This window comes from Nyctibius grandis, chromosome 6 (assembly GCF_013368605.1).
Source record: "Nyctibius grandis isolate bNycGra1 chromosome 6, bNycGra1.pri, whole genome shotgun sequence".
NCBI classification, from domain to species: domain Eukaryota; kingdom Metazoa; phylum Chordata; class Aves; order Nyctibiiformes; family Nyctibiidae; genus Nyctibius; species Nyctibius grandis.
The window spans coordinates 39467388-39491859 of record NC_090663.1 but is presented as its reverse complement, the minus strand read 5'-3'; the positions used below and the strand labels follow the sequence as shown (position 1 = coordinate 39491859).

The window sequence follows — 24472 nt, the reverse complement described above, 5'->3', positions numbered from 1 at the left end:
CATCAGACTGGCTCCACTCTCAGGGCTTATCTACATCAGTGGTTTTAAAAGTGCACTCTTCTGTCAGCATCGCTGCATCTGCACAATAAATTTTGCTAGCTTAGCTATGGCTTCTAGTAAATTCAACTATGCTGGCAAAACTTTACAGTACGGACTGGATCTCTCAGTACTGTGTGTTTTTAAGCGTGCTCCTCAGCTGTGCAAATACAGAGACAAGATTTTGATGCCACCAAGTTCATGTACAGGTGCCAGGTGTTTTCTCCCTTTTCTGATGCCTGCATTTCTTCAGTCCTGCCCCATCCCTCAGGAGCAGGAGAGAAAGATCAGAATTTTCCTAAAAGTTTAAATTCTTCTGAATGTAGCTAATGCAGTTGAAGGAACTTCTCAGGCTTCCTACTATGCTCTAGGGTCCTTCACTTTAAGACGGACATTGAGCCCCTCTGCTCCGTTGTGTAGATCAAGAAACTTTCCAGATCCTGTCTTCTCATGAATGCATCTCATGCCCTCTTTCTTTTCCCACAAAAAATATCACAAGTATCAAGACAATTCAGGAAAAAGTTAACACTTGGAAAAGCCTATACTGGAATGGCATTTGTGTCCTTAACCACAGAGTAAAAAAATCACAAATAGTTTCCTATTAGGTATAAGGCCATGCAAATAATGAATTAATGATACTTCCATTCTGTGATTCCTATTAAAATGGAATTGGAAATATTTGAAACAGGATGGAAATTAAACTACCAGCTTATTCATCCAGGTAGTTCATATGGACTTGTCCGAGGCACATCTTGATGGTCACTGTGAGAAAGATTCTCTTCCTTGTTCTGCTCCTGCTTTCCTTGTCCTGTAAATAAGCCGAAGCCTGCAGTGTTCCTGGCTTTCAGTCTTGCACCTGTGCGTGCTAAACTTACTTGGTAAGAAATACAACTATGTATAGTTTAGTTCTGGTGTAACTGAACTGTGGAGCTTCTCTACAAACTCAGATCAAAAAGGATTTTGTTGTTAAATATTTTTGTTATTCAGTAATAGGTAATTGTCTATGTGTTTGGAGTCCAACTCTCCATTTATTTTATTAAGAGACTTTTTTGAAGAATAGAAATTGCCCATCCTTTAAAAGTCACCTTCAGATCTGTTGCTGAAGTGAATTGTTACTTTAGTTAGAAGGATTTTTAATCAATGATTGTACTAAGAAGTTACGAGTGTTATCTTAAGTGGGAATTTAAAGAATTTAAAGAAGCAACTTTCTCTCCTCCAAAGGCATAATGTGAAGCTGCTCAACACTTACTGTAGAAGCTTGTGCTTCTTTTGCAAAATTGGGATCTTCTGGCAATGAAGCATTTTTCAGAAGTTGAGACTGGTTCCTCTGAGACGTGAGCACAGTGGACCAGGTGCTGTCATTGGGCTCTGCCAGCAATTGCTCTGCTGCATCCCCATGGTGGAAATTTGGCAGTGTGTAGAAGCACAGCTGGGTGCCTTACCTACAGGTAACACGCACCAGCAGAAGAGGAGGTCAGCAGGAGGTAGTTCTTTGGGTGCTTCCCCAGCTTCGTGAAGGAGGCTTTGCATTATTAAAGGTTAATTCTTTGTTCTTTAAATACTGTTACCAGAGAGGATCTTGGTTGGTAGTCAGCTAGGGCCATGCCAGAGAAGGCTGCATGGACACTCTCAGAGAGAAAGATGGTCCTTTGAACAAAATTGCTAAGTAACGTGGGATATTTTGTGTCTCGCATAGTTAGCCAAAGAACTTATTTTAAAATGCATTATTCTTTTGTTTGCCCTAATCAAAGTCTTAGTTCTGTTGAAATTGGAGACAAAACTTGGAGGTAAGAGCAGAATGGGGTGATTACAGGACAAAACGTTTTTGTATGACCTTTAAGGTAAGGCTAAAAATCTGATGCTGTGAAAAGGATGGTTTGAAAGAGAGGTAGAACAGGGATTACAAAAAGGAAGTGATCCAGCAGGGCAAACAACCTCTAGCCTTTGCTGTCTGCTGATGTTGGATAGTGCTGAAGGAAGAGACAATTAGAGGTTGTGACAAGAGAACTCAGCTTGTACACAGAGGGAAGGAGGAACCTGGGGAGTATAGAGGGAGACATGACAGCTGATACAGTCTGAATAGATGGGATAGTTAAATACAGTAGTAGGGATTGCTAATGTAAACTTAATCAAGTTAAAGAGTACTTTACTGCATGTTATCTGGGCATTAGCTAATAAATTTTCACTCCATGGTGTTAGGAGTGGTAAATGAATGTTGTGATAGGATGAGTATACAGTGCTTCTTATGTTTCTGTGGGGATTTTTCCTCATGTTTGGGATTCTTCCTATTTGTGTCTGTGTGGTTTTGATTTGTTGCTGTTTTGTGAAGGAAAGTGAGGGGCGGGGGTCAAGGGGATAAGTTTGAACAAAACAGAGTTCTTGAGCATAAAAAAATTGACGGTGTGCCTTATACGTCTTACTAGTCCCTCTGTATTGAGGTGAGTCACTAATAAGTCTCCAGGTTTCCAGGCTGCAAGAATATCCTAATTATAATGTGACTGGGACTGAAAAATCTGGTTACCTGTCAGTTCGTTGTGAAAAGAAAAATCTTCTTGTGAATGTCTCCTGTTTATGTGGAATTTCAGCTTTCACTATGAGGAGTTGTACATGGGAACCAAGGCTGATGGTGTATGTGTATCTCATGTCATGCAACCAGAGCAATAGCTCTAGCACCTACCTTTTGCTCGTCTTTCTTCCCTCTCCTGCGTGTCCTCAATGACATCCTCACTGCAGTTTCCTCAGGTCCTCCTTTCATTTCCAGACACCTTCACAATGATATTTCAGCTCTGTGCTGTGACTGTATGCCCAGCTCTTGCATGTCACATGTAATATACTTCATTTCCCTTCTAGTGACTTGAGAGATGTGTTATTTTTGAAACCTCACTACTGTCAAATTGTTTGAAATTAACTCTGAGTTGTTGAAGGGGGAGTGAAATGATAGACAGCCTGCTCAGATGGTGAGGCTGATATACTGATAGCTTTGTTCTCCAAACAAATGCAGAAACCATTGTGCTGTGCTCTATGCTTGGGGACTCGGGGACTGTTGCACCTTTGCTGATGCTCAGGGCTCCTTACATGTTGTTCCTATGTCAGGTTCTCCATCCCACTTGTTTTAGTTTTAAAAATCCCTAGATTTCTGTGGCTTTTTTCCTGATCAAAAGTGGACTATGCAGAAGAGCTCTGAGGAGGTGCAGAAGTAAACTTGGGAGGTACCATTCAAGAAGGAATTATACTTGCATAAATCAGGAGACCATTGAAATAGGCTGAGTAAGAAGATGGGGGGGGACGGGACTCTTGTCAAAAAGATAGTGAAGGGAAGGAGTTGATGGCATAAAGGATGGATTTCAAGTCTAAATGAGTGGAGGACAGTATTTAGGCCTTTTTAGTTGCTGCTGAATAATGAATTAGCCAGTGCTGACTCTCAAAGAGTTTATTACTTTGCTGTGAAGCAAATGAGGCACAAAGCTTCTCCCTTCTGAAGTTTTCTTTGTTCTCTTCCTCCGCTCATTTTTTCCTGTTAGACTCTTCTCTCTTTCTAGGCTTGCTGTATCACTTCTCCTCCCCAGTGTTGCCATAGTGGGTGCTAATTATTCTGTCTCCCTCCACTTTCTGTCCTGAGCTCATTTTGGTGTTCATTTTTTCTTTATACTGCAGCATTTCTGCTCTCCTAACTTCCTTTGCCTCTCCATCTTTTCATCACAAATTATCACCCTCATTCTCTCTACAGCAGCATACCACATGATTTCACTTCTGGTCTTCCTGTTCTCTTTCTCACTCGTCTCTCTCGGCCCTTGAAGAAAAAACATGTCTTATTCAAATCCCCCAAATTAGAGTCAGACATTTCGTCTCGATTACAGTTCATGACAGTTCCTGCAAACGCTTCCTCCCAAGGAGGAACAGAAATTGTCAGTGTAACCCTGTACTGAGTTCCTCCAAAGAGGCTGTTCTTGTTCACAGGGCAGCTTATCCCGTGTCTTAGCCCTCCTCCCCTGCAAGTTGTGTTTTTCTGCAGGGCCTGCTTGGCAACTTAATAGCCAGCACAGCCCCAGGCCATGTCCGTGCATAGCCAATGTATGCCTATTTTCAGTTTTCTCTTGTGAAGGTTTGCAGCCTTGCTGTGTGGAGGGCTTCCAGCAAGCAGACATAGCTGTAGCACCATCTCAAATGCTGCTGTACGGTCTTTGTACCCTCACAGGAAAATGCCATCCAGAGAAGTACTCCCTCCGCTCCCATCGTTACGGGGAGTGCATCATCTCTTTCTGCCCATATGAGGGAAGGCATGAGGTGTTCTTTTTTTTTTTTTTTTTTTTTTTCCTTCCTCAAGGGTTTCAATTTTAAGTAATGGCAGCAAAATTGTTTACAGAAACATCAACCTCTATGATTAACCAGGACCCGGCAGAACTCTTTATCTTGCTAATTTTCCTGACTTTTATTGCAAGAAACTTTTATAATGAACATAGAGTACATTTATTTGTTGTTTATTTTGTCTCTAATGAAGTTGAGATTTTTAGATAGACTATGTAAAGTAACTTTGTATTAACATTACCTCCTGTAGTGATGGCAGATATGAGTGTTCTGTTCCCCTGACTGATGCAGAAAAAATGCTTGAAGAATACACAATATTTTTATTGGCCTTCCTTTTTCTTTTTTTTTCCACTTTTGTTTGTAATCTATTTCTAAAATGTAGGGTTAGTTAGTGACTTAAGGAGGCTTTTTTAAAATTTCAGTTTGTGAACTGCCTGTCTGGCAGGCCATCTGTTTTCCACTCCCCCTTAAGAATGCTGACTTCAGATGCATCCTCTCTAGTTTCTGTGCTGGAAGACAGACTTTTAATATTAAGAAGCGAGTTTCTAGATATGACGACCTGAAATATCCATGTATTAAGAGTCATCAGTTTGACTAATGGCACACTGTGGCTACAGATCATTCTAAGCACCTCTTCAAAGTGTCATTTTTCCAGCTCAGTTGATTTCTGACATATCTCACTTTATCAGCCATTGAAGTGGAAATTTCATCACTCTTTTATGCTTTTTGAGTTTTTCTTCGTATTTGTTTGTAATAGGTTTTATGGGTGATTAGTTGTGTGAATTGTGAGCATTTTTTGTGGACAGGAGACTTTCTTAATTTGTTTGATTTCTGCATATCTCACTTAGACCTTTTAATCTACTTGTTACATATATCAGCTAAATTTACTCTCTTCTTTTGCTATTAAAAGGCATGCAAGTGCTATACCTAGTGTAACTAATGTAATATTTACATTAATAAACAATTACAGATTAAAAGGAAATCATGATTAAATTAAAATAATTGCATTAGTGTATCTATTCAGCAGCACTACTTAGATGTTATTTTCAGCAACTGTTGTCAATGGTGAGAATAGGCACTGTCTTGACTCGCAGCCTGTAGAATCCTCTGCTCTTATTTCAGCCAGAAGTTCGAGCCTGCATCTTCTCCCCAAAGTATCACAATTCTTTTACTACCTGTGTTTATGTAGTAGTGTATTGTGAAAGGAATTTGTTCCCAATCCAAGCAAGTGTTCAGAGTGTGCTTGTATTAAGGGATCAGTGTGGAAGGATCGATGATTCGTAATTCATAATAATAGTAATTAGTAATAAAAAAAAATAGTAATTCAATAATAATAGTGCAGGCTTTTGAATGCAACTGGGAATGCTGTCGTTCTTAAGAATGCCTAGATTGTTAGATTTAGGTGTTGGGAGGGAAGGTTGTGGGAAGTTCCTTCCCCGGCTTCAGTTCTGCACACCTTGGGGAGGGAAGATGGGCTCTGCTCTGAGCAACACGCTGCTTTCCTTACTGTTCCTACTCCTCGTGAGGCTGAGTAGCAGATTGCTATAAGGAAGGCCAAAGAAGCCGAATTTTGTACTCTGTTACTGTTCTTCTGTAACAGAAATCTACAGGTTTTATCCGCTCATTTTTGAAACCTTTTCTATTCCAGCACTGTTATATATTAAAATAATTGCTGCTCTTATTCTCAGAACTAATTCCATTTTTGCTTTGTATGTTTTGAGATGTCTAAAATGGCTGTACACATTGAAAGGCAATATAATACATGCTATAGTAGATCCATAAATTGACAAAAACAGTGACATAAACTTTTCTATACAATTATATCTTTATTTTAGTAACAAATATTTTATTTCTTACCTTTTTACTACTTTGTGCCTATGTAGCTGTTTAAATATCAAAGGGCATAAAATATTGAGGTATATTTAGACTTCTTAATCAGTTACCTTAGTGTTTGCTGAGCCAGCTTTAATGCTGGAAGAAGATTGTCTGAGTGAAAGATGGGGGGGTACGTTAGGCAAGGTTGCCATCCTGTTGCCAAACTGTAATAACTCTTTGGGGAGCTCAGAGTTGAAGCTGCTGAATTAAATGCAATAATTTTCCATAACAGTTTAAAAGGCCTACAGGCATGCTAAACTTGTAGCTGAGTGTTTTAGATAATACTCTGTAGCGTGACCCTAAAGCCTCATTTACATCTTGACAATTAAAATATAGACTACATTTTATATCTGTTGTACTCTTCCTGTATTGCAGTGTAGGGCTTTAGTATTGAGGCTTTCTTATTGCAAAAAAGGTAAGTAACTGTTTTTTTCCTTTTGACTACAGTGACTTTATTTCACATTGCAATAAGTGGTTAAGAGGAGCTGCTGAAAGGCCGTCCTGGGGAATTTTAAATACACTGTAAAACTTCTACCGCTGCATCAGTCAGCTTTGTCTGTATCTGAGACTTCAGTCATCGAAGCTCCCACAGTAGCTTTGACACCTGTGTATGGATATGCCTTGTGCTCTGTTTGGTATTTACACTTGGACTCTCTACAGCACTTAGAGTAAAAGAAAGAATTTTGGTAACAGTTTAAATGTTTTAATTAGTTTTTGTACATACCTTACCTGAGTTCGTAATTAAATATTGTGCTAAATGGGATAATGATGTCAGAGGTCTTTAAAGTAGCCTGGCACATAAGGGAAGGAGCTCTGTGGTCCCAGTGACCTGGTCACGTACAACAGATGCTTCTCTGGTTCTCCTGCTTCCCTTCTAAATTAAGTTTAAAAGAAATATGTAAGTATTAATTTAAAAATGGACACCTCTTGTTTATGGTTTTGAACTGTTTTTAAAATTTGGAGTGACACAGGGAAAGTGCAGTCTGACTGTGGCTGCAGTCAGCTAAGCTGTGTACACACATGGGATGGGCACGACTATATAGGAGCTGACATGTCAGTCTGGTGATTAGCGTACACTCTCCTGTTTAATCCAGCCAGGAGCCTGTAACATTGGGCAGATGACTGAAAAGGTCACGGGAGATCCCAGTGCTCAGTGACACAGATGAGCATCCTCAGTTTATATACTTAGAAGAGTGTTAGACAGAAACTTGAAGTAGTGGCATGCACCAGTGAAATATTTTTTGATTTTCTTCAGTATATGCAGGCCATTTCACGTTAGCATTGTAACACAACATGTAACAATGTTTAGCACAGCTGTTTTGACATTCTTTTCTGAGTGGGTGAGTTAGTAGTTCAATAGCTTTGTAAATATTGCGCTATGAAAATTCTTTCCTTTAATTGGAGCGAAGCTATTCCATGGACCATAAATATTGACATATGGGCAAAAATTACTTGCAGATGAAGGCAAGTGTTTTTGTAATATGTCACCAAAAAAAATTAATTTTATTTGGTTTAAAACTGTAATCTGATTTGTCAAAAAAAATATTCATGCATCAAATTAGTTGCTGTGTTCCCTTGAGTTTGTATTGTTCTCATTACCAATATTTCATCTGAACTTCTTCTAAGGCATAGTAAAAGAAAGCTAGTCAGTGCATTCGGATAACTCCCCCTGGGATGCAGCTTTTCTGTTACAGGAAACAGACTAGAAGAAAAAAGGAAATATGTTCAAATTTGTGCAACATTGGTTCATTTAAATCTGAAGATATGAGTGGGAAAATTTGTTAATATTTTAACTACAGTGATCTTTATAAGAAAGGAGCTGAGGAGATGCAGTAACTGACAGTTTGGGGTTGTTTTTTTTTTTTAAAGTTTTTCTCAATAATTAAAAATATTTCTCTAAAGTTGGTGGTGGGAAGGGATTCATGATGGGACACGTAAGTCCTGCACAGTCCCAAGACTGTAAAACATCCCTCGGCAGTAATAAGACTTACAGTTCAGATCTTGTAAAGCCATCTGCAAGTCTTCCTTTGTTTGACTTGTTGTTGCTGGCTTACTGCTTAAACGTTAACACTGATACCTATTTCTGTATTCTGCAAATATGTTTGTGTTCTCTCTTTCTGTTTGTGTTCTGATCATGGTAGAGAACAGTTATTTGTAGACAGATCTTTAAGATAGCTTTCATTCTGTCTCCTTCTTTCAGATACATGTATTAATTCACTGATGAAATAATTTTAAAGGCGTTACCCTGAGGATGTTAAGTATTTCTTAAAACTTGCTGAGAGCTACTATTAATTTTTAAAGTTAAAGGTTACTGAAGGTAAGCAGGTATTTTGTATAATGCCAGATTCAAAAAGATCAGGTTCTTAAATCTTACAGGATTTTTTTTTTCCCAAAAAAATGCCCATAGAAAATCCACTAGTCTTCATTATTGTGGCAGTGTAATCACTGTTAAAGTGTCTCCATAATGTGGTGCTATTAAGCAGCTTGTATTTTTTTTAACCTTTTCGTTCTTTGCCTGGAGAGGCAATAGATAATCCAGAACTGCTGCCTTTTGAAGTTTTATTGAATTCATTGACTTCTGTGGGAAGCAGATCAGTACTTCCTCATGCTACAGCACAGATTAAATCTTTGAGGATTTTAGCTTGGTATAGTAATAAAGTATTGTGCAAAGTAGGGTTTGGGTGTTTTTTGTTTTGTTTTGTTTTTTACATTATAAAGGAGCTTGGAAACTTGAAAAAAAAATCAAAATTGTTTCATCTTTGATGATGAATAGTGCATGTCAGTTTTCCCATGGCACAATTTAGAGACATTAGGAATTAGTGGCCCTTGAAAGTCTTGGAACACTTAGATGAAAGGGGAGATACACTTCCACATGAAGTCTTCAGACTGCAAAAGAGTACCTGTGTGTATCTGTTAATGATTTTTAAAATCATGATTCAGTTTAGTGTTAATAAAACATAGTTTATAAAATGTTTAGCAAATAGTTTTTACATGGAAAGAACTTGCATTTATTAGTCATCAAGTATGTTAAGATCTGTTTGTTTCATATAAGTTAAAAAGATCTGCTGCATGGGCATGCAGACATAAATTTAATAAACTATTCTGTTATAAAACGTTAGTTTTTCTGATCATGTACAAAGATTTCAATTTCTTTTTAACCACTTAATATTTGAAAAGGTAGTATATGCAGAAGAGAGTTTGCTTAAATGGAAGGCTTTGTATCTTTGTCTTTTAGTCTAAATTGAGATTCACACAGGTCAAGAAATGCAAGAGCTTTCTGGAGGATTTCAAAACAGAATGATAAAAGACTGGCTGCCATTCACACACTTGAATTACAGTTCTGTAGTAAATTAAATACTCTCTAAAAATTTTTTTAGGAGTGACAACTAATTAGTTTGATATTAAATGTTTGAAGTGAAATAGGTGAAGAGTTCTAGAGCAACCTTGTTTTAGCTGAATGGAGTGCAAATGGAGTTGGCTGTTGCTTTGTGATGTGTGCTGTAAACTGTCATTTCAATTCTATGTGACAAAGGACTTGACTGATAGTACTTCCTTACATAATCAGTTGTGGTATTTAAGTACTTTAAATTGCAGGGAGCACCCAGGATAAAGTTCTCCTTGAGATAAAGGAGAGAACCCTAATACATAAGGTGCTAAACAAGAAATATCAAGGTTATAATAACAGGTGCAGTTGCAAAGAATTAAACTCATCTGAGTTGTTCTTTTAGATGTTTTGTCAGCTGTTTAGAAATAAAAATTATATTCTTTATTTGATTTTTGCACTCTTCTTTAAAAAACAAAAGCAAAATTTTCAGACTATTTCTTACTCTGTCAGAAATGTAGATATTTTGGTTAAGTGTGCAGGACCCAAGAGATGAAACTGAGAAGCTTTGTTTTGAAGACTAAGTGGAATGAAATAGTAAAGAAAAAGAAATAGTAATAGAAATAAGATTCTTACTGTAATATTCCTTAAAAATTTGAGGGAAGGAAAAACTATTTCTGAGTGTAATTTACAAATCAAATAGTTACTTGCTTTCTAGCACAAGTTATATAGAATATACTACCTTGGAGAAGTCTTCCTGCATATCACCTATAATGTTCTTGTAGCTTGCTGTAAAATTATGTATGTATATTCTTGATGAGAACAATTTTCTTAGAATAAAAATGACAAAAAAGTTGTAGAAGTCTGTATATAAAAATGAGATGTTAAAAACAGAAGTTTCTGAGAAGCAGAAGGAAATCAGACTTGCCAGCACTTGTGTGCATCTTTCTGAGAAAAAGAGAAAACAACTTAACCTTCAGATAGACTTTAGGCAAGTAACATGTTCTTAAAGCTGAAAAGCTATGTTTTTTCCCCCCAGTTCTCGGTCTGCTTTTGATCTTCTAATCTCTTGTATAAAAATGAGAAGTATTGTGTTGTCATTCACAAGAATTTATTTGCGAGTTTTTTTTGGTCAGGGTAGCTCGTGCGTGAAACTCTGGGAAGTCTTGCAAACATCACAGAAGTGCATCTCACCCATCGTTGATCACATCTTTCTTTCTCTTCAAGAAGGTTATGAAGCAATCAGAGCAATTAGAGAACATTGTAACACATCAGCGGTTGTCTTTCTGATTTTGTTATAGGTGAATGTAAGCTGAATGTAGAGAAGACTTCCAAATAAGCTGGACTGATGCGCACAGAGAAGGAATGAAGTATGGATGTGAAGGAACATAGGCCTTATTGCTCTTTGACAAAGAGCAGACGGGACAAGGAACGGCGCTATACAAATTCTTCCACAGAAAATGAGGAGTGCAGAGTGCCTACGCAGAAGTCTTACAGCTCCAGTGAAACCTTGAAAGCTTTTGATCATGATTCCTCTAGGTTGCTGTATGGAAACCGGGTAAAAGACTTGGTCCACAGAGAAGCAGATGAGTATACCAGACAAGGTAGGCAAGATGCTTTAATTCAGAGTGTATAATTCATTAGTACCAAGTAACAAGGCATTCTTGCTGTGGGAAGAATATTATTTATACCAGTTTCGTCAGTTTTATTGATACTCTACACACATAGTACACTTCACTTGTATCTCCCTAAATGTTTTACAAAGATGGGAAAGCATTGTGTACCATTTTTGAAATAGATAATATATGATGCACAGGAAAGTTAAGGAAACAGCCCAATTGGGCAACAGGTCAGTGACAACACTGTAGACTCAAATGTGAACTATTCAGGCCTTACAGTGTAAAAACTAGACCCCCAGCATAAGCTCAACTCGTTAACAGATTGGCCAAAAGTTTGCCACTACAATATATGTAAAATGTAAATAGTTTCACAATGAATCCAAAATAAACAAATACAACTGTTTCAAGAAGGCCAAGCCATATGAACAGGTTTGGGGAAACATGTGTGGAAGAGCATACAAAAAAAGCATTAGCTCGGTGCATTTATCTTTTAGCTTGCAAGGTCAGTAACAGACCACTGTACACTGAGTAAGGTAAATTAGTTCACAGTTAATGCATCTGGGTCTGTTGGATTTTTTAAGTGGATATCTTATATCTAACCATATGCTAACAGGTTGCTAGAGCTCACTGTTAAATTTTTTGGGTCCAAGACTGGAGAGATACGAGAGATCTAAATATCCTTGGAGATGCTCAAAACCTGACTGGCTATGGTCCTGGGCAACTTGCTGTAGCTGGCTGTACTTGAGCAGAGGGTTTGGACTAGGTGATCTCAAGAGGTCCCTTTGGACCTCAGTGATTCTGGGAGATTGTATTCGGCTCCAGTTAGGTTTAAGCGCTTATGCATCACTTTTGGATTCAAAATTGTATTCTCTGGAATTGGCATTTCTACATTTCCACAACTAAACTACTTAATATAAGGAGGGGGAAAAAAAAAGGTACTATATGTGTGGAGTACTGCAGCTCAGCTATCTAAAAGGGTAATGCTAGACCAAGAGCTGTGTGAACCTATACTTCAGTCTCTCCTGTATAAAGCTATCTTCTCTTTTATGAGGAAACAATAATAGATTTAGGGATAGAAAAAGAAAGCTTCCTCCTTGAGAGGAAATCCTTAGTTTTAATTTTAGAAATGTTAAAAAATATTTTCCCCATTGGTGTTTTTTCTTTGTTCCAAGTAGAATAACTTTACATTAGAATTAGAGCTGGGCAGATGGTGTTGACTTTTTTGCCTACAAATGTTTGCAAGGGAAATAAAAATATTTCTCTTAGGCTCGGGTAACTGAGGCTTGCTGCTACTGTAGTCTGTCTGCTTTCTGCTGTGTATTTTTGGTTTCTGTGATATGTTGAAACTTCAGGTCATCACTACTTTCTAGTTTTTAAGTCATTAGTCACCTTGATCTCATTATTTAACAAGAAAAATCAAGAGGAAGTTTTCTAAGACCTGTACTGTAAACACTTTCTTAGTACTAGTGACAAAATTATATCAAAAGAGACACCATTTTTTTAATGAATTCATAAACTATTGCCCAAATAGAGTACTATTCTTTTTAAATAGCAGTAACAAAATGGAAGAAGTTATGTAGTCTGGCATATCATGTATGATGGTGCACTGGGGCTTGAGGGTTTTTTCCTCTTCGTTTTCTTCAGAAAAGCACATAATATTTAGCTGATACTTATTGCCCAATATGCAATAAATTACACGTCTGTAGGCCTAAAATGGCAGTCTGGGATGCGTAGTGTCATCTTCACCTTTCAGTGGTCTCAGCACTGTCATCTCTGCCCGTTTGATTTTCCTCACTGTCCTTTCAGTTCTTTTTGTATGGCTTATTGGCTTTCTCTAATGTCTGCTGGTTTAGCACCTTTGGGGACTACCTGCATGTTTGATAGGGTCAGGTGATAAAGGGCTTGCTTTGCTGTCTTAGATAGTGTGTGCCTTTGATTCATCTTTGAGAGAATGTACTGCTTCTGTCATCGGAAGCATTTTATTGAAAAGATGTTCAAGGTCATTCTGAGGTTTTTAAATAATATATAAAACACGCTTTCCTGTACTTATTTTTCCCTTCTGTCTAGAAATAGAGTGTAGATATGTGGCTTTGACAGTCTAATTACATTCTAGCCTGCTAAATCAACAGGAAATAAATCTATAAGCAAAAAAGGCAAGTTTTAATAAATACCTTTAATTGGAAATTAATTTTTAGAATTAATCATGAGCAGTGTTTAATTTCTTTTTTTTTTTTTTTGCCCAGACTGTGTAAAATAACAATATCAAATTTCCAGTGTCCGCTGGAAACCTGCTGGAGCAGTTACGTGAGTTTCTTGAGTCTCTCAACTGTGGCACAATTTAAAAACATCAGTGTATTTTTGACTGATATTTTGGGGTAAAGCCCTTCAAAGCTTTCTGCTAATGGATCAGAACTTTCCCACCTCTTCTTCCTGAGTTGTCTCAGTACATGCCTTTGTGCTTCCTGCTTCCCAAAATCTCATGATAGGAGTTCAGAAAGGGATGCTGCTGTGGGAGATAGTTGTGCCCTGTTCAGTGGTAGCTTTATCCCAGGAGATCTTTACTTGTGGAGAGGACGTTCTCCAATTGTCAGTTCTAGTCACAGGCTCTTTTTCCTCATCTGTTGAATTTCTGTTGCTTGACATTAATTGCATAAATAGAAATAACAGCCTAAAAATGCATGTTGTTGTAATTCTAAAAACAACATTTAAAACATATAGTAAAATATTTGAACATGAAATTATTATATAGCTGGGATTATCTTGTTAATTTTGAAGCCCAGTTGACAAGACTGGAAGAGCAGTTTAGGAAATTGTAACTTCATCTAGGCAACATGCTTTCAGTTAACATCACTGAGAGAGAAGACCTACTGTGGTCTCCTTCCCTTCTTCTTAAGCCCCCTCATCTGTGCAAGACTGGTTTTGTTTTTACACTCTTTAGATGAGGATTATTTAGCCTACTATTTTTAGAACTTCTAATTTAGTTATTTATTTTCACTTTGTTAATCCCAAATAAGATTCAAAAAAATTGGTGAGCCTGTGAATAATTAAACTGGGCACCTAGCCGTGTAAATGAAGACCGTGAGCTTTTTTCTTTAGAAGTATTTTTAAGCTAGATACTCAATTTTATACTGCATGTTTGAGAAGACACCTAATCTCATCCTTGACAACGGATGAAGCACCATGAAAGACTATTTACTTTCCAAGGTGTAATGATATGATTGTTTCTGTTTATATGTTAGGGAGGAAGAAGGCACCTATTTTCTTATGCTTTGAAGTATCCAACTATAATGAGCAGCCTGATTTAAATGTACAACTTCTCTAAGTGAATTCAGCAACCTAAATACTTGTATTTTGGAATATGCCCCAGTATCTTGCTGAATTCAGGATTAAAGCTGACTGTACAAAGTTGAATTTCTCTGTTGTACAGAGAGAAATCCTGTGTTTACAAAATTAAACTGCTGTGTGAAGTGATAGAATGCACACAGGAAACTGCTATGCAAAAATATCTGAAAGTGTGACATGACTGGAGTGAGAGGGAAGGACTGTAGAAATACAGAAAGGAAGTAGTATTTTTAAAATTGCATTTGGAAAAAGTAATTGGAAGTAATAATATAACAATATGAAAATAATTTGAAGGAGATCGTGAATCAAACCTGGACTCACAAGAACTGAAAAACTTCTTATACGGGTGCATTAAGTTAGTAAGAAAAATAAAAGCATGCAAAAACTATGTTTTATTTAAATATGCAATACCTCTTAAGGAGTCATTGTTCCATTTCAAAGAATTTTGTTGTTGCAGGACAGTATAGTGATCCTATAGAGTGATTCATGGATCGCATCAGTGAGTTTTTGCACAGGAGCGGGAGGCTGACCCACGAGCACAGGTAGCAGGATGCACTGCAGATTTGCGTATGTTCATATTTTCATACAAAATAATCACAACACTGTTTGCGAACTGGGTGAATTGAAAAACTGAGCTGCAGGACACTTTTTGCTAATAGAAGACCCAAAGAGGTATGCAGGTTTTGTTAAATTTTTCCCTTTTGAAAGCTTGACTCAACTATGGTTTATCCTGCAGATAAAGTTATTTAGTCTTTCTAGCTGGCAGTGAGAATGAGTTCACAGTGTTTATCAAGCAGAACAATTCATTGTCAGCCAAGCCTCGACATCAGTTTATTTTCATGCTACCCCTTTCAGTTTTGGAGGAGAAAGTACTTGTATGCATGATTTTGTACCTTTACACTTCTGGAATACTTAAGTGCCTAAATTACATTAAATGCACTAATAACTCCTTGGAGCTGCAAAAAGAGGGGCTGAACTTACCAAGCAAGCAAAGAGAAATAATTTATTTCCTTCACAATATGCTGGATCACTGATACCAGGCTGCTGAACAGTGAAGCTGTGTACAGAATGTTACTGTTTGGATGTATTGTAGCTATTGTTCAGCTGCCACTCCCGTGACAACTAGATTTAGGTTCTAGAAAAATCTCACCATTCAGCAAAAGAGGGACCTGAAACCATGATATATATGCTTCAACAATTTTATTTTATTATTTAAGATATTAAGCACTGTCAGGGATACATTTTTAAGACCTCAGAAATCTGAAACATTAATTGCAACTTCTGTCCTAATGTAATATGACTCCAAAGTCTATTGCTTTTAAATACTAGCTGTTCAAAATGAGTTATTTGGATAGCAAAATGATTAATCTTTTTAGTCACCATAAATGTCAACTGTAGGATTAAAGGATTTAAAAGGTCATGTTTTTAAACCTAACGCTCAAGTACTTTAAACTTACCTGTCTGAAGCAGGGAAAGAATAGGTATGTAAGACCATTTTTGACCTTCCACTACCTATGCCTTATTGATGAACTGATTTTGACTATTGAGTAGGCAAGTGATTCTCAACAGAACTGAATCAACCTGCTTTGCAGATAATTTACAAGCAGGCATGAAATGATATATAAGTGACTTTGTGATCTCCCGATGAGCAAATTAATCACCATGCAGTGACATGGCAAGTGCTGTCTCTCAGAATCTGAGGCAGATACTAGAATCTGTGTTTTATGTTCCTGGCTGCAGTGCGAGATGTGTTCTGATTGTCATTGTGACAGATACTTTTTTGTTATGCAAAAACACAGCCACCTGCAGTATGTGCCGGATTTGAGTGGGTAACTTCTATAAGCAGCATACACTGCCAGTATGTTCTGGATAATTTTGTGGCCTTGAGCTAAGCACATAACCTTCTGCCAGAGGTGTTTTTTCCCCTATGTAATACAGGAATAATAACACTTACCCACCTCACAGGCATGTTGGGAAGATTAATTAGTTTATGTTTGCAAAATTCTTTGAAGATGAAAAGCGCTGTAAGTGCTAAGTAATATTATCATCTTTCATTGCTGTACTAGTTACTTCTTAAAGCAACAATAAGAAGTTAATTAGTTTTCAGGTTCCAGGTGATAAGGATCTGTTGACTTTTAAAGTTATTCTATTAGCTACAGAGTGGTACTAAGAAAAACATTTCACTTTTATTTGATTAGAAGTATATTTAGCTCACGCTCAGTGATACGCACACTTGCTATAAGGTATTCACGTAGTTGAAATTGGCCCCTTGTGGGTCATGGTCTGTAGATGAGCTATGGATCTGGAGACAAAGGGCAATTGTGATTCTCCAGGGGAAAATCAACCTTGGTTATCGGCAGTAGACTGCTTGATCAGGCATTTCTACACACCCTTGGTCCACTGAGTAAAAACCTTGTCTTTGACTAGTCCAGTTGCAAAATAAGAGAATTAAGTTCTTGATCATAATGATTAAGGATTTATAGGGTGAGCAAGGGGCCTTCACAAGGACTTTTGGCCTCATGGAAAGGAAGATACTGTAGAGGGTCTGTAACTGCTCTTATATCTTTCTGTAGCTCATATACTGAGATGTATGTGCTGCTCCTGTTCATAAGAAAAACTAAAGTGAGGACTGGGGAGATAAATGGATCACATGCATAGCTATGAAAGATGACTTCAGTGTCTTAACATCTGTGGAGAGTATAAAGCTAGCAAAGCGTGCGGTTAGAGATGGGGTGAGGGGAGGAATGAAAGAGGCTGAAGAGTCTTGTCTGTCCTGTCCATTGATTTAGTGCTTAGGGCTGATAGTCAGTTGTAGGCCAAGCTGTGAGTGATCGCTTATTCCATCACGGGCAAATAAATGTGGAAAGCGAAGCAGAGATGTAAAATAGGAATCATTCCTCAGAAAGCTCCTTGATACTTTCTGAAATTAGTTTGTAAGATGTCATGACTTACTGGCTTGGGAGCCAGTACTCAGCGTTACTAAGCTTATTAAAGCCGAAAGAGGAGATGGCAGAGCCAAGGGAACATATTTGTCTCAAGTTTTGTGTTTCTCCTTTTTTGCTTTGTGGTGCCATAAGTATGTCTGAGTCATAAATCTGTTCTTGTCTTAAGCATAATGGACATTTTGCTAGAAAATCTAAATTAAGACAATGCTACACTACATTAATTATGGGGGTTTACAGAATGGAAATCCTTTTCGGGGGGGTGTGATGGGAAGTGTGAGTGAGGGAGGGAGTAAAAGAGGTTTTGATTTCTGCAGAAATCCTTGGGTCTATATTCTCCGTTGTTTCTTCCACTTACCTACAGTGATGGTCTGAACGCCTCATTCTGTCCCTGCATTGCAGAGCTGATTCCCATGCATGTGGGATACTTGTTTATGAAATCCTACAAATAGAAATGTATGGACTGCTCTGAATAGGTGTGTTGGGTTTTTTCTTTATACCAGTTCAGAGCCTGTTGAACTAATCAAGTTTTCTACCATGCAGAGAGACATAACCCTCTGTGGGACTGTATGCTCACTTGTGGTGCCAAGACATGCCTTTCCCTTGTGGAAAGGCAGAAATAACAGTAAAGTTTTCATTCTTCCACATATGGAGGAATAGCAGTGAGCCTGAGCTCTATTTTGGATGCTTCTCTTCATGATGCCTCTTTCCTTCTCACCTTTTTGCCCATTTCAAGCTGTATGTCATGTCATTAGCATCGTACTCACCTTCATGTGGCAGTTCATATTTGTCAGATCTGTGGTTGTAGGCTCTTTGCAGACTGGATATCCATCATCTCTACATTGCTTACCCTTGGGTCATATTTTCTTCACATCTATCAAATTTAGGCTTCATTCGTATTTTGTAATAAATGGATGCTGAGATGCTGATTATTTGGTCCCAGGATCCAAAGATTAAGAGAGAGGCCTAAAATGTCTATACTGCCATTCTGCTCATGATCAAGACTTTGTGTTTTCCTTGCTACTCATGGAGTTGTATTTCTTTTTTAAATCCCCAGAATCTCTTTATTTTTTTTTTCTTCCCTTGCAGCCCATGATCCAGACAGCTTTGTTAGTTTCTCTTAATTTAGTTTGTATATTACGTAATTATAGTCATAAAACCAGAATTTTACATAAAATCCCCAAATTTGGTACTGTAATGTTTAAATTATTAATTCATTTACTGCACATGATTGCTAATGCTGTAGCTTGAAGCTTTGAATTGTGCAATTGTGAAATTATCTTCAGCTGACTTTAATCTTACTCTGTGGTAACTTGATGGGGGCTTGATGAACACTCCTTTATCCTTATACTGGATTAAGAAGTGCTTCTTATGTTCTAGTCTCCGGATTAGTACTGAGGATACCCTGCCATCCTCAAGCCTAACAGGGAATAAAATTACAAGTGTCCCATAATGCACATAAGAGTCTGCATGTTTGAACTGTAATTTGGAAAACCAGTGGCAGGAAGATATTATGTTTCATTCACATTGATTCTGCTCTGTTTCTTAAAAACTTTCCGAGGCTAGCATTTCAATCAGTGTCTCCTTGTGATTCTGTAGTTTAATGCTAGTAAAAATACATGGCTCATTTAAATATCAGGTTTGAAATAATTTATTACTCACAAAACAATAAGTGTGTTGTTTCTTTTTTTTTTTTTTGTAGAATTGAGTCAGGTTTCAAGTCTTACATAAAGCTTTTCTACCAAGAGTGGCGCAGTAAGTGGAGCTCAGAGAACTCACAGGATCTGGCACTAACTCTTTCAGAAGTCACTGAGACCATGGCTTAGTTCCCCATATGCTTTTGAAAGCCCATAAGGAGTGGAAGAACTGTGTGGTTAATGTTTGCTTAGAACGACGAGCACTTGAAAATTATATGCACAGTTGCTAAGATTTAATATAATTTAATGCTGTTTCTTATGATGTAGTTTACTGGATATGTTGGAGAAGCAACTGTCATTCATATGAATCTTACAGCTCCACTCTAAATCAGATAATGACAAGAAAAGGAGGTTAAGATGGAAAAGTGAATAGAGCGGAAAGGTCAAGAAAGAGGGATTAAGAGGTGACAAGGAAGAAGGTTGTGATGAGTGAAGAGAAAAACACAGGAATTAAAAACAGGAGGAAAATGTGATACAGTGGATTAGGATGGTTTAAATTTCACAGATAATTTTCACAAAAACAAAAGGGAAAAATTAGGCTCAAGTAATAACAAAATGCAATGCCAAATCAAAGAAAAAATGTTAGCATAGGCAAAGCTCATTACTTGTCAGTCTTCACTGCAATTTCTTGCATCCTAGCAAAGAAAAGTCTGCAAGTACAGCTTTGAAAACTCCTTTTTAGTAAATATATTTTAGTAAATATATGTTTGTGTGACAGAATGGATAGTATCACTTCTATTGCTTGTTCTTTCTTTTGTGTAATTGTATTTTACCCACCTAACATTCTGACTTCTGGAGACAGCATTTGTACACTTCTTACCAGAGTTTTATAGAGCATCCAAGGCCTCTGTTTTACTATTTTCTTGTAAAAAATCTTTTCCCTTTCATTTCCAGCAAATTTGTTATCCTACCACACATTTATTTCCAATTGTGTCCTTCCTCTCAAGACCTTTCCTTACAAAGGACCACCTTTTTAAGTGTGCTGCACTGTATTTGCCCCAGTAAACGGGAAAAAATAATATTTTATTTACAAAGAAGTTACATATTTTTTCTTAAGATACCAGCTAGAATTGACACTTGAAAGTAAATTATGTTTAAGATCCCATAGGATTGTGTGGAATTCTTACTACACCAGTCCAGCTCCGCTTTGATTATCTAGGAAGATGTCATCTACCCCATGTTCTCAGTGGTCCTGTAGTGACTAGCTAGTGCCGTGAGAATGGAAGGGACAGTTTTGCTGCTTGTTGATAAGCAAAGAATACAAAATACAAAGAAGCTCATTTTTCCATCGTTGACTAGCACATAATTGAACTCTGTATTTTTCAGGAATTAGTAAAGAGAACAGGCCAGCCAATTTGCAGTTAACAGAGCTATTCCTTCGTAGTTGTCATGTGTATGAGTTAGGAAGGCAAGGTACTGTTGAATCAGGTCAGTAGTCTTGAGCTCTTGGTTGTACAGAAATGATGAAGCATTTCAAAGATGTGGTGTAGGTGTGTGGTGGCTTCTGCTTGATAGAAAGGATTCCAGAGGTATTAAGAACAAGCTCCAGGTAAGGAGTTTCAAACAGGAAAAACAGGCCCACTATATGGTGTCTAAACATGGACACAAACGGAAATAAGTACTTTTCCCACATCAAAATAGCAGAAAACAGCAAGGTCCTTGTAGTAACACTTTATATCAGTGCTGCTTATACAATAAGCTTATATGACAAGCATTGTATTATGAGGACACGTTTGCATGCAGTAGTCTGCAGACAGAAAATAAAAACCTGAGAAAAATATTTTTTCCTCTTTTGCTTTCTAAATAAATGAGACTTGTTTTAATTTAAAAAAAAAATCAGGATTAAGTAGAGAATCGAGGACATGTAAGGGAGATTGGTTCTCCTAAGGACCATGATCATAGTTTTGCATCTGTATAGCTTTAGTTGTTTCACAGTTTTTCTAAGTTTAGTATAAATATTTTTGTCATGTGTTATCACTGAGTGATTATAGGGAAAATGTGCTTGATTTTTGAATGGCACGAAGGTGTTACAGAAGAAGGCAAGATACAAAGGAAGAATAGATTAAAAGGGGAATGACAAGTAGTGAAGGATGCAGAGGCAGGAGATGTGGCGTGAAACTTCATCAGAAACATAAGCAAGAGCCAAACTAAACAGAATTTTGAGTATGGGCTTGGATGTGTTTGGGACCTCTGCGTTTTTGGCGCTACATCTATCCTGTTACGACGAAACTAAAGTCAGCAAAGGGGACTCAAACTATAATGCCTCTGGTCTAAAAGGTAGGGGTGTGGGTGTATTTTTATGCTAACAAGGCTGATGCTTTGGAGGCTTTTCAGATTTTTTTTTTTCTTTCCCTCTTTTTCAAAATAGTCTGTTAGTGCTAAAACCTGACTTGTCAACTTCTCAGTGGTTAATGACTTACTAAGGACAGTGCTGATGTCTGGAGATGCTGACAATTATCTATTGGATATTTTTTGTGCGTTCCTGCTGTTTGTTTCTTTCCCCTTTTCATGTTTTTGAAGAGAATATCTCTGTGTATATATTTAGTATAGATCCAGCTAAGAGCAAGGATTGACAACTGAATAACCATGGGGTCTTTTCTTTTGTTTAGTAGTCCTCTTCAAAAACCCATTTCCACAGATAACATTTCCAAATTGAGGCTGAAGTTATTGTGGGATGTCTTTGAATAACTTTCCCAATTTAGGCCAGGGAAACACATGTGGCACAAGTGCAGCAGTTTCCACTTAATTCCAGCTGTTAAATTCTGACTTTCTAAAATGATACATAACTTCTGCATACTTCAGACTTGCTTATATGCAGTACTTGATTAAACTAAAAAAAAAAAATTTACATTTCTAGACAATGTAACCTGTGTGATTCTGGCAGAGAAACATATATACACACACATACACAGACGCACTCCCTTTTTAAAAAAGTAAAAATTATGTATATATTAACATATATTAGAATTATCTTGGTATACTTTTTTGCATATATTTAACTAATGTAGTTAAGGAGGTACACCAGTCGTACATGGATCATTGCTTACACAGAAAGCGGTTGTAACATAACAGGTATATGTGTATGGTTACTGTTGGCAAATGCTGTGTTTTTAACAGTGCTTGCTGCACAAGCTCCTGAAAGTTATTTTAGAGTTACTTACATTTATTTTGTTCTTGTCTGGACAAATGAAGAGTGTCAGCATTCCTTACACTACCCATAGACTGATATTCCTAGCTAAGAGAAATGCAGTATCTAATGGTAGAGTGGTAGTAAACAGCATTATTGTCTATTTTTAAAACCTAACTTCATGATACATCATCCCAAATAGTCCAAAACCCCCAAAGATGTCTCCAGAACAACTCTCCTTGTAATGTTGTGTCTAATTTTTTTCTATTTTACACTTCATACTATTTTAAAGGAAAGGAAAAAAAATGCACAAAGCATTATGCCTGTCTGTTTATTCTGTATATTCATTTCCTTCTCAGGAATTAGTTCATTACAATCGCTAAGTTGTTTTTAAGTCTTTATGAACTGTTGAGGCACTTATTGTCAGTGGGAGAAATTGCAAATGCGTGTATAGTGTAAGAAACTGATGATTAAATCCCTCACATTGAAGTCATTCTGGAAAGGTTAATTAGAAATTCTAAGAACACAAGAAGGAGAACATCCTCTCTTCATACTTTTTTTTTTTTTTTCCCCACTGAGTTCTTACAACCTCCTTTTCAATTTTTATTTTTATTTTGTAGTACTCTTCATTATCAGGTAAAACCCCCAACTATTCTGCTGCCCACGGGGTCTGCATCCCAGCTGTGTTCAGCTTCCACTGGATCCTGGAAGAATTCCTGTTTTCATTGTTTAGGAATCTTAAGATGATGTAAAATTTTTGTATCATGTATGTATGATTTCCTTTGGGATATAAATTCCTACACAAATGCATATTTTTCCATGTCAACTTTTTGATTTGGGTTTTGTGGGATTTTTTTCATTTGTGTAGGCAAACTTACATGGAGTACAATCCTCTTAGTAAAGCTCTTAGGAAAGCTTTAATTCAGAAGATGATTTAGCCTGATGTTTCTAAAGCTTTTACAACATTTCTGGGCCATGCTGTAAAACTTCTCAGTGCAGTGAAAAGCTCTAATATATTGAATGTGATGAGAAAGCAGTACACAAACCTGCCTCCCTTTTCTGTTTTGGCCCTGTGACATGCCTTTTTGGTTTTCTTACTATTCATAAGAGGGGAAAAAAGAAGAAAATATTTTACATGGAGGTAGGCTGTTGTAAACTTAAAGTAAAAATCCATGAATAGATGGTAGATGGTATGTTGTGCCTCAGACCAAGTCTCCTAGAAAGTGATCATGGAGGATGATGTTATATAATGCCTGAAGCAGTTTCTCTTAAAAATAATATTTTGCTTAAGAGGAAAAAAAAGTGTGTGGGGGGGAATAGTCTCTTCAAATGGATGTGTCTGCACAGATATCTTCCTGAGTAATTCTCCGAGTGTGAAGAGGTCCTTTTGGCAGTGGGGGGAGCACGGGGCTGTGGGGTGCAGGCTGGCCGAGGAGCTTCAGGTTGCGATGCTCACCTGCTGCAGCTGGTCTCATTGTGGCTCAAGAGGCAGCATCTGTGTCCATCCACATCCTTACTCACCTCCAGACCTCAGCACCGTGAGGTTACGGGGACCATAGGCCTAACACCTTCTAGCACTGAAGTGAACAGCAGTTTTGTTACTGACTCAAGTAACCTTGTCTTCGGTCAAAAATACCTCTTTCCTTCCATTTTGCTTCCCGAAACCCTGTTCTTAGAACCAATGAGATACTGCATGTGCAACTGTGTGTGCACCTTAGCTGCTTCATGTGTGTGTAGGTACACCTGTGCACATAGGCTTCTCCTATATTTGGTTCTGACTTTAGGCAAGTGTTTGAAAATGTAGATTCACATAATAATGTACCAAACACATAAAACCACTGTTCTAGACTGTCACCTTTAGCATATATTTACCAAAATGCAAATAAGCATTTTAGACACTTTACTACTTTCAGCTCTGACCCTATTACCGCTGGGCTGTTTGTTTGGCCTGTTTGCTTCTCTGATTAGTCTCAACTCTCACAAAACCTGAAAATTCACATGGCATGACAGCTTTAAAAGAATGACAAGATACTATCAGTGTGCATGGTAGTAATCCCTTGTTCTTATACCCGTCACACTGTTCAGACATAGCCATAGATATGCTTACTTCTTTTATATTTACCTCCCCAGCTGTATTTTCATTCAAATATTTATTCACAGTGGCATAATAAATACAGTTTGGTTTGTACCTAATTGTAGTAACTGTT

General features: G+C 37.4%; 1 protein-coding gene across 12 annotated transcripts in view; it reads left to right on the top strand.

Moving 5' to 3' along the window:
- The window catches only part of TENM3 (teneurin transmembrane protein 3), a 472906-nt gene that overhangs the window by 139307 nt on the left and 309127 nt on the right, over window positions 1-24472 (top strand). For all 12 annotated transcript variants that reach the window (XM_068403619.1, XM_068403624.1, XM_068403637.1 and 9 more), the window contains one exon: window positions 10840-11142. In XM_068403619.1, the coding sequence (XP_068259720.1) occupies window positions 10911-11142 (232 nt within the window). In that variant the 5' untranslated portion in view covers window positions 10840-10910. The remainder of the gene's footprint in view (window positions 1-10839; window positions 11143-24472) is intronic.